A 13,824-nucleotide genomic window follows, 5' to 3' on the forward strand; every position below is an offset into this window, starting at 1 on the left:
AAACTCAAACTCAGGCTGAAAACAACAAAACGTCTGAGGGAAACAAAGACACAGTTATGTTTTTAAAGCGGGGTCACTGTCTTTTTACCAAACAAGCCGTTTGAAAACGCTTTGAATTAAACAAAACTTCATTTTTACACAACTCCACAAACTGCTGAACTAACCAGGGACGTCACAGCGCTGAGACTTGTTTGTGGAAAAGACAGCGTTAGCATTAGCGTTAGCATTTGTGTTCATGGGAAACGGAGGGAGGCATCTCAAGGTCTGAACAAAACCAGGAAGAGCAACAGAAGCATGAGCGGGTTAAAAAAACATGAATAAATAATGAGTTTTTAATCTGTTGGATAAATGTTTTATCCAAACCGAGCGGGTCAGAGACGCTGAGGGGTTTAACGCTGGCAGAAAACATCTGGAAAAACTGAAGTGAACGAGAAAAAAAGATCAACACAAGAGACAAAAGGAGTTTATCCTGTCATGGTGAGGAAACAGACTTCACAGGAAGCTGCACGCTGCGTCAGAGTTTGGAGGTTAGGCTCCTAAAAACTTTCCTTTTCTTCCATCTTTAGCAACAAACCCAGAGATTTAAACTTTAACACAACAAACCTGGAAAGTGTTCGACTGAAAAAGCTGCAGGAGATTAAACATGAGGGACTTTAGAGGTACCATCTTTAAGAATACACTCCCATACACTCCTTTTTCTTTTCTTTATCATTAAAAGCAGACTTTTATTTTGAAAGCGTTAACTAAGTTGCACCAGTGGTGAGCACAGGAAGAGGGCAGAGAGGAAGACGCCCATCATGGCCCAGTTATTGAAAAAGAAGTGTCTTTTTAAGAGCTAAAATGGGATAAAATGCCCTCTTAGATGGTTAATACATTTTACAGTGCCCCCTAGGAAACAAAAACTGTGCTAAAGTGCCCTTTTGGGGGCCAAAACACCATCTTGGGGGCTAAAGTGCCCTCCTGGGCGGAGAAAACACGTTTGGTTGGCTAAAACAGGATAAGGGGCCCTCTTAGGAGCTGGATCGTGTGCTGAAGTGCCCCCCTTGGAACTAAAACCCACGCTCAAGTGCCCTTTTGAGAGCAGACAACCTCTTGAGAGCTAAAACGGGATTAAGTTCCCTCTTGGGTGAAAAAAACACATGCCTTGTCAAAACAGTACAAAGTGCCCCCTCAGGAGCCAAAAACACGCCTGTTAAGCCAAAAAAACAGCTTCTTTGGAGCCAAAACCTGTGCTCACATACCATGTCAGGATTAAAAACATGTGTCACATGGCTCTTTCTTGCAGCTAAAATGCACACTTTAGTTTCCTCAGGGAGCCAAAAAACAAGCCAAAGTGCCCCCTATAAGCCAAAACACCCTGTAAGGAGCTAACAGTGCGCTAAAGTGTGCTTTTGGGAGCCAAAACACCCTCGAAGGAGCTAAACTGTGCGCTGAAGTGCCCTACAGGACTAAAAACAACCTCTTGAGAACCAAAGCACATGTTGAAGTGCCCTCTTGGGGGGCACATTTGGTTGGTTAAAACACCATGAGGGGCCCTCTTGAGACCTAAAATGTGTGCTTCAGTGCCCCTTGGAAGCTAAAACGCATGCTAAAGTGCCCTCATGGAGTCTAGATGCTTGCTAAGTGCCCTTTTGGGACCCACCCTCTTTAGAGCTAAAATGGGATAAAGTTTCCTCTTGGGTGAAGAAAACTCATGCATGGTCAAAACATGATAAAGTGCCGTCTTGGGAGCCAAAAACATGCTAAAGAGCCCCTTTGAGCCAAAACAGCCTCTTTGGAGCTAAAACCTGCTAACGTACCCTCTCAGGATCTGAAATGTGGGCTAAAGGGCTTGTAATGCAGCTAAAATGCAAGCTGAAGTTCCCTCAGGGAGACAAAAACAAGCTAAATTGCCCCCTATAAGCCAAAACACTCTGTTAGGAGCCCAACTGTCCACTAAAGTGCCCTGCAGGGCTACAAACAGGAGAGGTGAGGTGCCCTCTTGGAAGCTAAAACGTGCTAAAGTGCACCTTATTAATAAAAAACATCCTCTTCAGACCTTAAATGTGTGCTTAAGTGCCCCTTGTAAGCTAAAATGTGTGCTAAAGTGCCCTCTTGGAGCTAAAATACACGTTTAAGTGCCCGTTTAGGGGCCAAGACACTTCCTTGAGAGCTAAAATGGAATAAAGTCTCCTCTTGGATAAAAAAAATACACTTGGCTGGTTAAAACATGATAAAATGCCTTATTGGGAGCCTAAAAACACACTAAAGTGTCCCCTTTGGACCAAAACACCCTCTTGGAAGCTGAACTTGTGCTAACGTACCCTCGTGGGATCCAAAACGTGTGCTAAAGTGCCCTTTCTTGCAGCTAAAACGCAAGCTAAAGTTCCCTCGAGGAGACAAAAATCAAGCTAGAGTGCCCCCTATGAGCCAAAACATCCCGTTAGGAGGTAAATGTGCGCTAAAGTGCTCCATGAGAGCCAAACCCTGCGCTAAGTTCCATCCTGGTTGCTGAGACACACAACAGCGCCCTCTAGGATGACAAAAAAACATTTGGCGCAGCGCCCTGGAAAACAGCGTTCGATGCCCCTCAGTGACGAGAATTCACCGTATGTGCCTTTTTCTTTCTTTACGCCCCTGATCGTTAAAAGTCTGTGCACACCACTGGGTGGCGCTGTCTTCTTGAGTGGGTGTGTGTGTGGTTCCTGCTCATTTTGCTGCCAGCCTCTAGTGGACACTTAAAGAACTGCAGTTTTCTAACACTTCCACACAGGCTTCATGTTTTAGGGTGGGAGCTGCTGCTTTGTTTCATGCTACATTGCAATGAATTCTGGGTAATTCTCTTACACAATTCAAAAACATCAGAATTAGCTTTATCAGCATGAAGTTTTTTTATTTTTATTTTTTTAAATCTGGCCTCTTATGAGACGGCGCAGTAAAATTTTACTGGGACACTTTTTATTATTTGTATAATTTATTCGACACTTGCTCTTATTTATTTACTCACCAACAGTTTGTATTTACAAGTTAACTTTTCTTCTGTGAAAGTTTTAGATTAGCTCGTAGAGAAATCTGCAGCAGCAGTTCTCCCACAGCTCCAAACGTCCCGAGGACGTGATGTTGATTTCTTAAATCGCTGTTTTTGCGTCCCGTGTGTCCCGTGGCTTAAAGCACTTAACGGCTTTAGGCTTCAAAACTATTTTCCTTAAATGTTTGCAGCAAAGCACCCAGACCCCTCAGCTCATTTGGCACAGGTTTAACTTTTTCCTCTACCCCCAGGATTAAAAAAAAAACTTTAACATCTGTGGAGAAAAACCTGAAAACTGCAGAAACTTTCAACTTAGTTTGCTTCAACTTTTCAATCATGAGGACACGTCTTTTAACTTTTCTTTCTTTTAAATGTTACTCTACTTTTGCAGCTTGGAAATCTATTAAAGTGCAGTTAAAAGGTTAAAAGATGTAAAAAGAGGCGGGGATGTAGCGTGAGGGGTCGATAAAAAAAAAAAACAGGCTGTCAGATGTTTAAAAAAAGAAAAGTGCGTCGATGGGAGCCGGCGCCTCCAGGTGAGGCCAAAGGAAAAGCAAAGGGAACAGGAAACGACCGACAGGAGGAGGATGCTCTGACAAACCTGACGTCCTCAACCTCTTCCACCACCTCCTCCCTCTCCTCCCTGTCTCTCTCCTCCAACAGCTGCTGGAGTCTTCAGGGGGCCAAGCAAGACAAGGAGGCAAGGGAAGGACAAAGGAAGGAAGGAAGGAAGGAGGGAGAGTGGTCAGAGGAAGCTCTACACTGAGATCAGCTGTCGTCAGCCTCTGGAGCATGACTCAGCAGATCTGACGCTGACGCAGCAGATTTACCATCAGGACTTCATCATGAACACACGTAACAAACACTGAACCCATGAGCGTTAGCTGCAAATCAACATTACCTAACGCTCCACATCTGAAACTGCTGCAAAAGTTTGAATCTTAGTGCAAAAATCCATGCAGGTGGTCGGCAAAAGATAAAAACAGGCGGCTCCATGACGAAAAACAACTCACCCTGAAATAAAGTTTGAAGCTGCATCGATTCACTGATAAAATATGAGTTAAATCAAAACAAACCTGTGTTTGAACCTTTGACCCAAAGAAGAAATTTGGACCATTAAAGTTTTTTTTGCATCAGTTTGTACGGAAGCACATTTAGGACATAATTCAAATGAAAATGTAAGAAAAGAAAAACAGTTTCACATGATATGATTCAGATTGAAAAGAAAAGGGTGTTTGCATTTTACTTCTTAAGAAATGTTGGGCTAAATCCTGGACAAACGGAAATTAAGGAAGCACGTTGTATGACATCACCCGAATGAAAAGGAAAAATGAAAACAGCAGGTGGCAGCAGCGTGCATCAAGGTTATAATAGTTATGGATTGGTCATTTTCATTTAATTAGTTTTGACATTTTTTTTCATTATAGTTTAGTTTTGATTTTTTTTAAAGCGGGCATTCTAGTTTTTATTTAGTTAGTTTCAGTTTATTTTTAGTTTATTTTTAGTTTAATTTTAGTTTTTCATACCTGATTTGCCAGGTGCAGGATTCAAAAAGGTCAAAGTAAATATTTTTTCATACTGTTTATTTTCCAGTCCAACATAGTGCAAAGATAAATAATATAAAAATAATGTTAACATAAATTAAATAGAAATAAAATAAAGATATATTATATAAAAACAATGTTACCATAATTTCTATAAAAATAATATAAACATAAATTCTATAAAAATGATGTTAACATAAATTAAATAAAAATTATATAAAGATAAATTCTATAAAAATAATATAAACATAAATTCTATAAAAATGATGTTGAAATAAATTAAATAAAAATTATATAAAGATAAATTCTATAAAAATAATATAAACATTAATTCTATAAAAATAATGTTTACATAAATTAAATAGAAATAATATAAAGATAAATTCTATAAAAATAATATAAACATAAATTGTATAAAAATAATGTTAACATAAATTAAATAAAAATAATATTAACACAAGTTATATAAAACAATATAATGTGAGCTTCAATATATGAGCAATAATCTGTTAATATTGTCAGAAACTATAACTAAGGACATTTTGTCTTTAATTTTGGTTGGTTTCAGTTAGTTTAGTGAACACAAGATACAGTTTTAGTTTACTTATCGTTTTTGTTTTCTTTTCTAGTTTTTACTAGTTTGAGTTAACTGCAATGTGTTTTAAATTTTAGTTTTTGTTTTTAGTTTTGTTTTAATTAACTATTATAACCTTGGCGTGCATCCAGTAAACCCAACATATAATGCAGTAGAAGAAAACAAAAGCCTCACCTGCAAACTCCAGCGTACTGAATCATTAGAATCAGTTCAGTGATTCGTTCAAAAGATTCATTCAGTGAATCATTGTGAACTCTCCACAGTTTAGTTTACAGACTGAAAGCTGCTGAAACAAAAATTTTCCCCCAGGAAAAAAATCAGGGATATATCGATTATCAGCGCCGATATTCAGCATTTTGAGGCGTAGCTACATCTGCCTTCTTTAAATCCAGTGGCCGATAAGAAATTAAATTTCAGCCTGTGTTATTTTGACTCTGTCTCCAGCATTGCACCAACCACAGCACCATCTGATCAGTGACACACACAGACATTTTTTGGAAAACTTGACTTCCTGTAGAAAACTTTAAGGAGCTATTTATTTTTTTAAGTCTTTATTAACTTTATCAGACAGCTGCTGAGCCTGGGAGCTGTTTGATAAACACACACTTACAGTCATCAAACGAAGTGAAGTGTTAGAGTTTGTATTATCCCAAATTTTGACGTCAATATTTTCACTTTTACTGCAAATGAATATTGGCCTCAATATCTGTTATCAGCTTCCTTCACAACTGGTAACGGTATCATTCCTGAAAAAACCTAATCAGTCCATCTGTAAATCATTCACTGACGGTCTGACTGAGAGGAGAGGAGAGCTGCCGTTCAGCACGTTCAGTCAGTGAGTGAGTCACTCGATCAGGTCATTCAGTGAACGTACTGCAGCTCCAACAGGTATGTTTGTATTTCCTTCATTGCATTTTCATTTGTCCAAGATTTGTTGAACATTTTTAAAACTTAAATGCAAAAACACTTTTCATTTTAACCTGAATCATGTCACATAAAGTGCAGTCTGGATGAGCCTGTATTAATGAAATGAAAATGTATTTCTTTGTTTTGTTGCACTTTCATTTGAATTATGTCCTAAATCTGCTTCCATAGATCTGGGCCTCTTCTCCAACATATTACGATGCAGATTCCTTTGTGAAGTTTTTTTTTATCTTTTATTAAAGCAAAAGTTTCTTCTTGAGGTGTGGACATGGTTTCCCTGATCTTATCTCTCTTAGAGTCAGGTCATTATTATTTCATTAGTTCGAAATTTTGGACATTTATGTAAATTCATGTTAGGCTGTGAAACACTTTGCACTTTCTCCTGGAGAAAATCTTCTGGAAAAATTTACTTTGAGCATTACTCATGATAAATATCACCAAATATATCTGAATCAGAAAAACATAAAATGTAAACGCTTCAGTTTGAGCTCTTTGTGCTCGTTGTATCGTGAAAACTTCACTTTCTGCAGCAGAAATACCTCACAGTGTGGATGATAAATCAAAATCTAGAAGCAGAAAGCTCCAGAATCTGATGTTTGTGGCTGTTGCTTCTGATTTCATAGATCTACAAAATCCTGCCAGGAGCATTTTTTATAAGAAGACGTTTTTCTGGACTCCAACGACTCTAACACCCCGTACCTTTTCTTTTTCTTCTTCTCCCGTTTCTTCAGCTTCTCCAGGTCTTTCTTGGCGAGCTCGATGATGTCCGACGTCTCCTTCTCGGGCGCCATCATGGCGGAGGGGAAGGAGCCGGGGCCTCCGTAGAAGGACTGACGGCTGGAGGCACGGGACAGGTTCTTCCTCAGGTTCTCGTTCACGGCCTCGCTCTCCAGGAGTTTGGCTCTGCGAGGGGAAAAATCAACCGAATCTTCTCAAAGAGCTCGTTAAAAAGTCTGATCATGAGGGAGAGGGTGATGTGTTACCTGAGATCCTCGATCTCTTTGATGTAACCCTGAATCATGTTCCCGATCTCCTCAGATCCTCCTTCACCTGAAAGAAGAAGAAAAGTCAGAAAGAGGTTTCAGGTTTCTTCCTGGTCAAAGTCCGGCCCAGGTTTTGGGATCTGGACCCACCTGCCCTGGCGAGCGCCTGGTTGGCCTGGTCGCTGAGCAGCTGGGTGAGCCGGGCTCTCTGGGCGTCGATGGTCTCCTGCATGGCCTTCACCCTCACCCTCAGGTTGCTGTTCTCCGTCTGCAGCATGGAGTTCTCGTGGAACATGTCGCTGAAGCTCTCCACGCCATCCTCGCCCATCAGGCGTTTGCCCTGCGGAGGGAAGCAGAGAGCGGTGCTCGTTTATTCCCGATCTGGACTTCAGAGTCTGAGGTTTCCTCTTCCTCCAGCTCCTCACCGTCTTGTACTCCATCAGCTCCATCTGCAGCCGAGCGATCTCCGTCCTCAGAGCGCTGATCTGCTGGCTGGCCTTGTCCTGGTTCACCATCACCTTGTTCTTGATGTTTCGGGCCCGGTTGGCGTATTTCAGCGTGTTCAGCGTCTCCATGAAGTCGCGGTCCGAGGGGCTGATGCAGGCGATCATCACGGTTTGGCTGAGGCGGGAGAGGAGACGGTGTGAGCGGGTGTTTGAAGCCTTAAAGGGGCGGAGTCTGACGCAGACACTGACCTGTTTCCTCCCAGAGAGTCCTGCAGCAGACGCGTCAGTTTGGAGTCTCGGTAAGGCACGTGTGAGCTCCGCTTGCTGCGGTCGCCCAGAGCGCTGATTACATTCCCCAGAGCGAGCTGCACCGAGGGAAACAGGGAGAGGTGAAACTGAAACCTATCAAACTAATATGACATTTATCAGTCTGTATTTTGTCCCTCCAGGGCCCCCGTAGTGTCTTAACATGATTCACAGCTCAGAGAAATCTCTGTTCCTCTCTCTGCTGTTTTATAAACTTTTATTTCATCCTCTGTCTGAACACTTTCTTTAGCTGCTGTCTCTTTAAGGCTCCCTGCTCCATAAACCCCCTTCGCTCTGATTGGCCAACGCTCTGGAGGCCTGAGAGGGGCCAACCTTGGTGTTTGAGGCCCACACATCCAGCTTTGCTATTTCACACCCATGTTTAAACTATGAAGAAGAATAACACCCCCTCTTTAAAAACACACACACAATCCTCCACCCCCCACCCCAAACACACCATCACACGCCCCCTGGTGCATAAGGAAAACACTTTCTGTAGAGCTTAATGAGGAAACTCTGAAGGTAAAATAAGATGTTAAAACTCAAGATAAGACAATAACAAGACCAATTTAAAAAAATAAGATAATGAAGTTTTAGTGCATAAAAGTGATTAAAAAATTAATCGAATTAATCACCTGTCTATTCTGTGATTAATCAGGATTAATCTCACATTCCCCTCAGGCTTAACAAAGTCTATAGATACAATCTATGTATTGAAAAACTACAACTGGACTTTGTTTTGAGTAGTTCTGTCAAACTATTAAAATACTGATTCAGACTAATCTCAGGGTTGCTGTGGATATTAATCATGTTTCATTTTGCCTGAGCAAACAGACTCAAGAAAGGAGGAAATATTTTTACCCCTAAGGTGTGAATTAAACATCTTCAACGGTTCATGATAAAAAACTCTGTGCTTCTTGATTAAGCCTTGCATCTTAAGAGGAAACTTGTGAAACTTTTGTAGAAACTGTGTCCTGGACGATTTTAAAAAGTCTGCAGTTTGTTGCAATCCACGTTTTTTAACTGTGTAAGTTAATCTGAAGCCCTGAAGGAGAAAAAGAAAACTCCTTCCTGCAGAGTGTGAATTATACTTTATGTTGGTCAACTATTAATTTTTGATTTATTTATAAATTTTAATTTTTTTTTAACTTACTGCAAATTTTTGCAAACCATTCAAATTCCATTTTTTTAAATTAAGCATTTTTTTTAAACTTTTACATTTTTTCTAAATCAAGCAAATTTTTGCATTTTTTTTTTGCAAATTAAGTCAATTTCTTAGATTTTTTTTGTAAATTTTGAATTTTTTTTTTAAGTTTTAAATTTTTTTGAAAAATGTTCCAACTTAATTTCATACATTTTCGCAAAACTTTAACAATAGTGATATAAAAAAAATCATTTTTTTTCAAAAATATTAGCAATTTATTAAAAATAATAACTAAGACATCACATGTGAAACATAATACACACTAAAACTACTTGTTTGGATAATTATTCACTACAAAATTTTTTAATATAAATGCAATTTTATCCACTTTTTGTCTTCATCGTGAAGATAAAGTCAATTTTGTGGCTCCTGAATGAGGAAAAATGGCTCCTATCAAAGCAAAGGTTGCAGACCCATGGACTAATCCCTTGTAAAAGCCTCATACCCCTCTTTAAGTGGGGTCTGCATGAGCCAGTGAACCCTCATACCTCAACAAATCAATTCTTTGGAACCCAGAAATGAACTCGGTAAACTATTTATTTATTATTTCAGTTATACTAAAGTTTTTGAAGAAGAAACAAACCCTAAAACACAACATCACGCACAGCATCATCAGACTGGATAAGGTTTTTTGTCCTTCATTGAAAAAACACAGACCAGGATTTCTTTTTCACTGAATTAATCTTTGGCCGTTTGCAGCTTTGAATTTGTTGTAACAGGAGTTTGTGCACTGGGAAAAAGCAGCAGAAAGGCCACTTAGAGATTAAAAAACATGATGCATGTGAACTTTTCTCTGTGAATAAAACATCGTCTCTGCAGAGAAATGCTTCATTTAGTCTGTTACAGAGAAAAAATTGTTAAAACTCCCATATTTACTCTAAAACTCTGACATTAATCTGGTCAAACTGTTCCCTGGCAGCTCTTTGGGTGTGTTCCTCCCTCCTCTCTGCACTTTTCACACTCCACCACTAGGTGGCAGCAGACTCCAGTGTTTGTGTTTCTCACCAGGCCACAGTTGATGGAGATGCCCTCTTTGGCTCTGTCGCCCGTCGCCCCGGTTCTCTTCAGCCGCTCAGAACCGGCGAGGTCCACGAAGTGAAACTTTGCCGTCAGCGTCTCGTACTCGTCCATCTCCGAGTTTCCGTTTGAGACCCTGTTGTCCGGCTCAGCTTCTTGCTGTGGGAGAATAAAACACACACACACACAGAGTCAGTCCTGCTGCAGCGTCTCTGTGGTTTTCTGAACAACTCTTCGGGCCCTCACATTGTCAGAGGCACAGACGCGAACTTGGCACAGGTGGATGGTGAAGATGGCGTGGGATCTGGAGCTCTGGACGTTCATCTGCGTGCTGGCCGTGGTACGAGACAGAGCGCCGAGCTTCAGGCACTGCATCATCTGAATCAGAGAAGAGAGAAAAACTCAAAGTTTGATCTTTCTGCACCTGATGAAAGTCAACAGGGTCACACTTTGCACTGAAACACCAGAGACAGCTGATTTTCTACATCCAGTTTTTATTTTGTGTATTTGATGCAAAACTTTGTTTCAGGGCAAAGTGAAGGGAGTCGTTTGACACAGGATTAAATTCTAAAAATGGTAGAAATCTGGTGAATAACTATCTAAACAAGAAGTTTGTTTTTGTTTATAACATTGTGCATTTGTTGTCATGTTTTTTTTATTTCAAATAAATTTGCAAATTTAAATACAGAAGAAAAAAAATGTCACAGCATAAATTTCATGAATTTGCTAAATTTATAAAATTTCAATTCTCCAAATTTTTACATTTCAAAAATCTTAAAAAATATATTTATTTTTATTCAAAAGCATGCACGAGTTTTTTTAAAAATGGAATTTAAATAATTTGCAAAAATTCTCAAAACCTCAAAATGAATTTTTAATTTGAAAAAAAAAATGTCAAAAAATTCAACTTAAAATAAATAAATTAATAAATATAAATAAATAAATAAATAAATAAAATGTCCAAAAATCTAAAACAAAAATTGAAATGTAAAAACTACGCAAAAATCCAAATAATTTTGAAAATTTAAATATTGGCCAGATATTTTAAAAGCCACAGTTTAATAAATATTCAATAATCCTTTTCAAAACACACAGTCTTTATTTCAGTAATAGTTTTTAAAGCTACAGCAACATAAACTATCTTCATCTTTTAGAGTAAAGGAGCTTTTCTACGAGTCTCCAAAAAGACCTGGAGGGAAAAAGTGTTTTTACCACCTGACATGACTCAGAATCACTTAAGGTCGTCTTTTTAAAACTTGACCTTTGACCTCAGAGTCAGGAGTTCCCGTTACCTCAGCAGCAGACGACACGGTCCGTGTGGTCACGCCCACCGTGTAGATCCCTCCGGTGGCGTCCTCGTGGATCTTTATGTGAGATTTCTGCTTCATGTCTCGAGCCGAGTCGAACAGGTCCAGAACCTCCTCGTTATAAAGCTGCAAAACAGGCAAAACACACACACACACACACACACACACACACACACACACACACACACACACACACACACACACACACACACACACACACACACAGATAACACACAGATTAACACATGGATTAAATCAGGACATATGAACAAATATCTGACAGGCCGTCACGATCTGATCCTGGATTTCTACGAGGACTTCTGCAAACTGACAGAGTGACTCTTTCATACATTCATTTTTACAAAAGCTAATCTCACCAAATTAAAAGCAAAAGCCTCAACTACAGTGAAGAAACGCTGGATCAAAAATATAGGACAGCAAAAGATTCATAATTAAATAAATAAAAAAAACATTTTGAAATAAATACCATTTTATTAATAACAGAAAAATATGTAATATTGCCAATAAATTTGCACTAAATATATTTTATCATTCTTTAATATCAAATTATTGTAAAAAGGTATTTCATAATGATTATTTTAAAAAAAATCATAATTTTCAAAATGATGACTTAAAATGTGTTTTTCACAAAGTCAGTTTTTATTTCATAATATCCTTTTCCACAAAGGCCTTTTTATTTATAAAAAAATATACATAAAAATTGACTCTGATAAAAAAAATATTTTATTATTGTTTTTTACTATTATTTTATTATTTTATTTTATTTTATTTTATTCTATGTATTTAATTATTTTTCTATTTTAATTTATTTTATCTTGTTTTATTTTATTCTATGTATTTAATTTTTTTTTCTACTTTAACCTTTTATTTTGTTTTATTTCATTATATTTTATTATATTTTATTTTAAAAAGTATTAAATTGTAAAAATAATCATTTTGAAATATTTAATTATAATGATTAAGTATTAAGGAATAATAAAACATATTTCATAATAACACTACCTTATTTCACAATTCTATGGCCATTTTATATATTTGTCTGTTATTCATCAAAATGATATTTATTTCAAAATGTTGCTTTTATTTAATTAATCATGAATCTTTTGGGGTACCGTAAAATAAATGTCTGTTTGTTTAGAGCCAGATCGACTTCATTTAATGCAGATGTTTCAAAACTTTTCAGCCTGTAGCCCCAAAAACACCGGTGCCAACATCGGACCCCCTGCTGTGAGCATAGAATAACAGGCTGATCCATAAATCAGACAAAGACATGTTGACAGTTTGTTGAGAGTTTCTGCATTTTTCAGAAAAACAGGCTGCAAACATTTTCAAGAGCTTGTATAAAATTTACCACCAGGACTTCTTTAAAAGAAATCCAGGAAAGGTAAATAACTCTGCATGATAAAAAAAAAATAAAAATGGACTAAATTAATTCTACTGAGATGATTTTGAGGAAAAAATGAAACATTTGCTCAGATTTCACGCTGCGCCCCCTGCAGAGCGTCTGCCTCCTCTCCTCCACTTCCTGTCTCCTGCAGGAATTCAGACCCTGCTCCTCTCTGATGGAGCACAACAACTGTGGGCGACATCGCTCCCGTTAACTTCCTGTGGCCCCCAGCACCTCCTGACCCCCGCTGACAGCTGCTGCAGGTCGATTGTCAGAGACGCTGTTTCTGAATGATGGAGCTGCTGTTAGAGCTGCTGCTAGAGCTGCTGTTAGAGCTGCTGTTAGAGCTGCTGCTAGAGCTGCTGTTAGAGCTGCTGTTAGAGCTGCTGTTAGAGCTGCTGTTAGAGCTGCTGTTAGAGCTGCTGTTAGAGCTGCTGTTAGAGCTGCTTAAATGATGTTGTCAACGATATGAGCCTGACCCCTGACGCCTCTGTATGGCGTCTCCTAACGTGACTGAGGCTGGATGGGGGGCGGGGGGCGTGGTCTGTACCTCCAGGAACTGGGCGTTGATCTTGAACTCGGGCACGGGGCGTCCCTGCTCCCGGGCTGCCTCGCGGCGCTCCTCGATGCCCTTGAAGAGATGGTGGACGGCCCGGGGGATGATACCCAGCTCCTCGTCTGCAATGTTGACGTCGAAGCCCGTCCCCATGGTGTAGGTCTTCCCTGACCCGGTCTGCAAGGAGGGAGACCAGAAACTGTTAGCCAACCCAGACCACATGGGGCCTGTTGTTCCCTGACGTCATCATGACGGGGCTACAGTTGTCATTTTTTACCATTCTGTGATAATCTGGATCAAAAACAGTAAAAGCCTTATCAAGCCCCCTCCTCCTCCTCCTCCTCCTCCTCCTCCTCCTCCTCCTATCACCCAGTTAACCACATGGAAATAACATGCAAGTTCAGGCCTCTCTCTTCCTCCTCCTCCCCTCCTGCCTGTGTTGCCGTGGCGACCAAGCTCCCACTGTAAGGCTGGCTCACGATTCAAAGTGAAGTGAAGTGCACAAACACCTATTTTCTGACGCCCAT

At 39.4% G+C, this 13,824-nt stretch overlaps 1 protein-coding gene across 4 annotated transcripts in view; it reads right to left on the reverse strand.

The window, feature by feature from the left end:
- LOC141796033 (kinesin-like protein KIF21A) overlaps window positions 1-13,824 on the reverse strand; it is an 82,374-nt gene that overhangs the window by 33,570 nt on the left and 34,980 nt on the right. For 2 of the 4 annotated variants that reach the window (XM_074676898.1, XM_074676897.1), the window contains exons 3-12: window positions 13,292-13,474; window positions 11,319-11,459; window positions 10,273-10,404; window positions 10,015-10,185; window positions 7,749-7,864; window positions 7,479-7,674; window positions 7,204-7,393; window positions 7,054-7,120; window positions 6,770-6,973; window positions 3,609-3,680 (exon numbers count right to left, since the gene is read on the reverse strand). In XM_074676898.1, coding sequence (XP_074532999.1) covers window positions 3,609-3,680; window positions 6,770-6,973; window positions 7,054-7,120; window positions 7,204-7,393; window positions 7,479-7,674; window positions 7,749-7,864; window positions 10,015-10,185; window positions 10,273-10,404; window positions 11,319-11,459; window positions 13,292-13,474 — 1,472 coding nt within the window. The remainder of the gene's footprint in view (window positions 1-3,608; window positions 3,681-6,769; window positions 6,974-7,053; window positions 7,121-7,203; window positions 7,394-7,478; window positions 7,675-7,748; window positions 7,865-10,014; window positions 10,186-10,272; window positions 10,405-11,318; window positions 11,460-13,291; window positions 13,475-13,824) is intronic. The other 2 variants (XM_074676899.1, XM_074676900.1) reach the window with 1 other exon arrangement.

This window comes from Halichoeres trimaculatus, unplaced genomic scaffold (genome assembly GCF_033239565.1).
Source record: "Halichoeres trimaculatus isolate MK-OKI-2021-1 unplaced genomic scaffold, fHalTri1.1 fHalTri1_scaffold_10, whole genome shotgun sequence".
Lineage (NCBI taxonomy): Eukaryota > Metazoa > Chordata > Actinopteri > Labriformes > Labridae > Halichoeres > Halichoeres trimaculatus.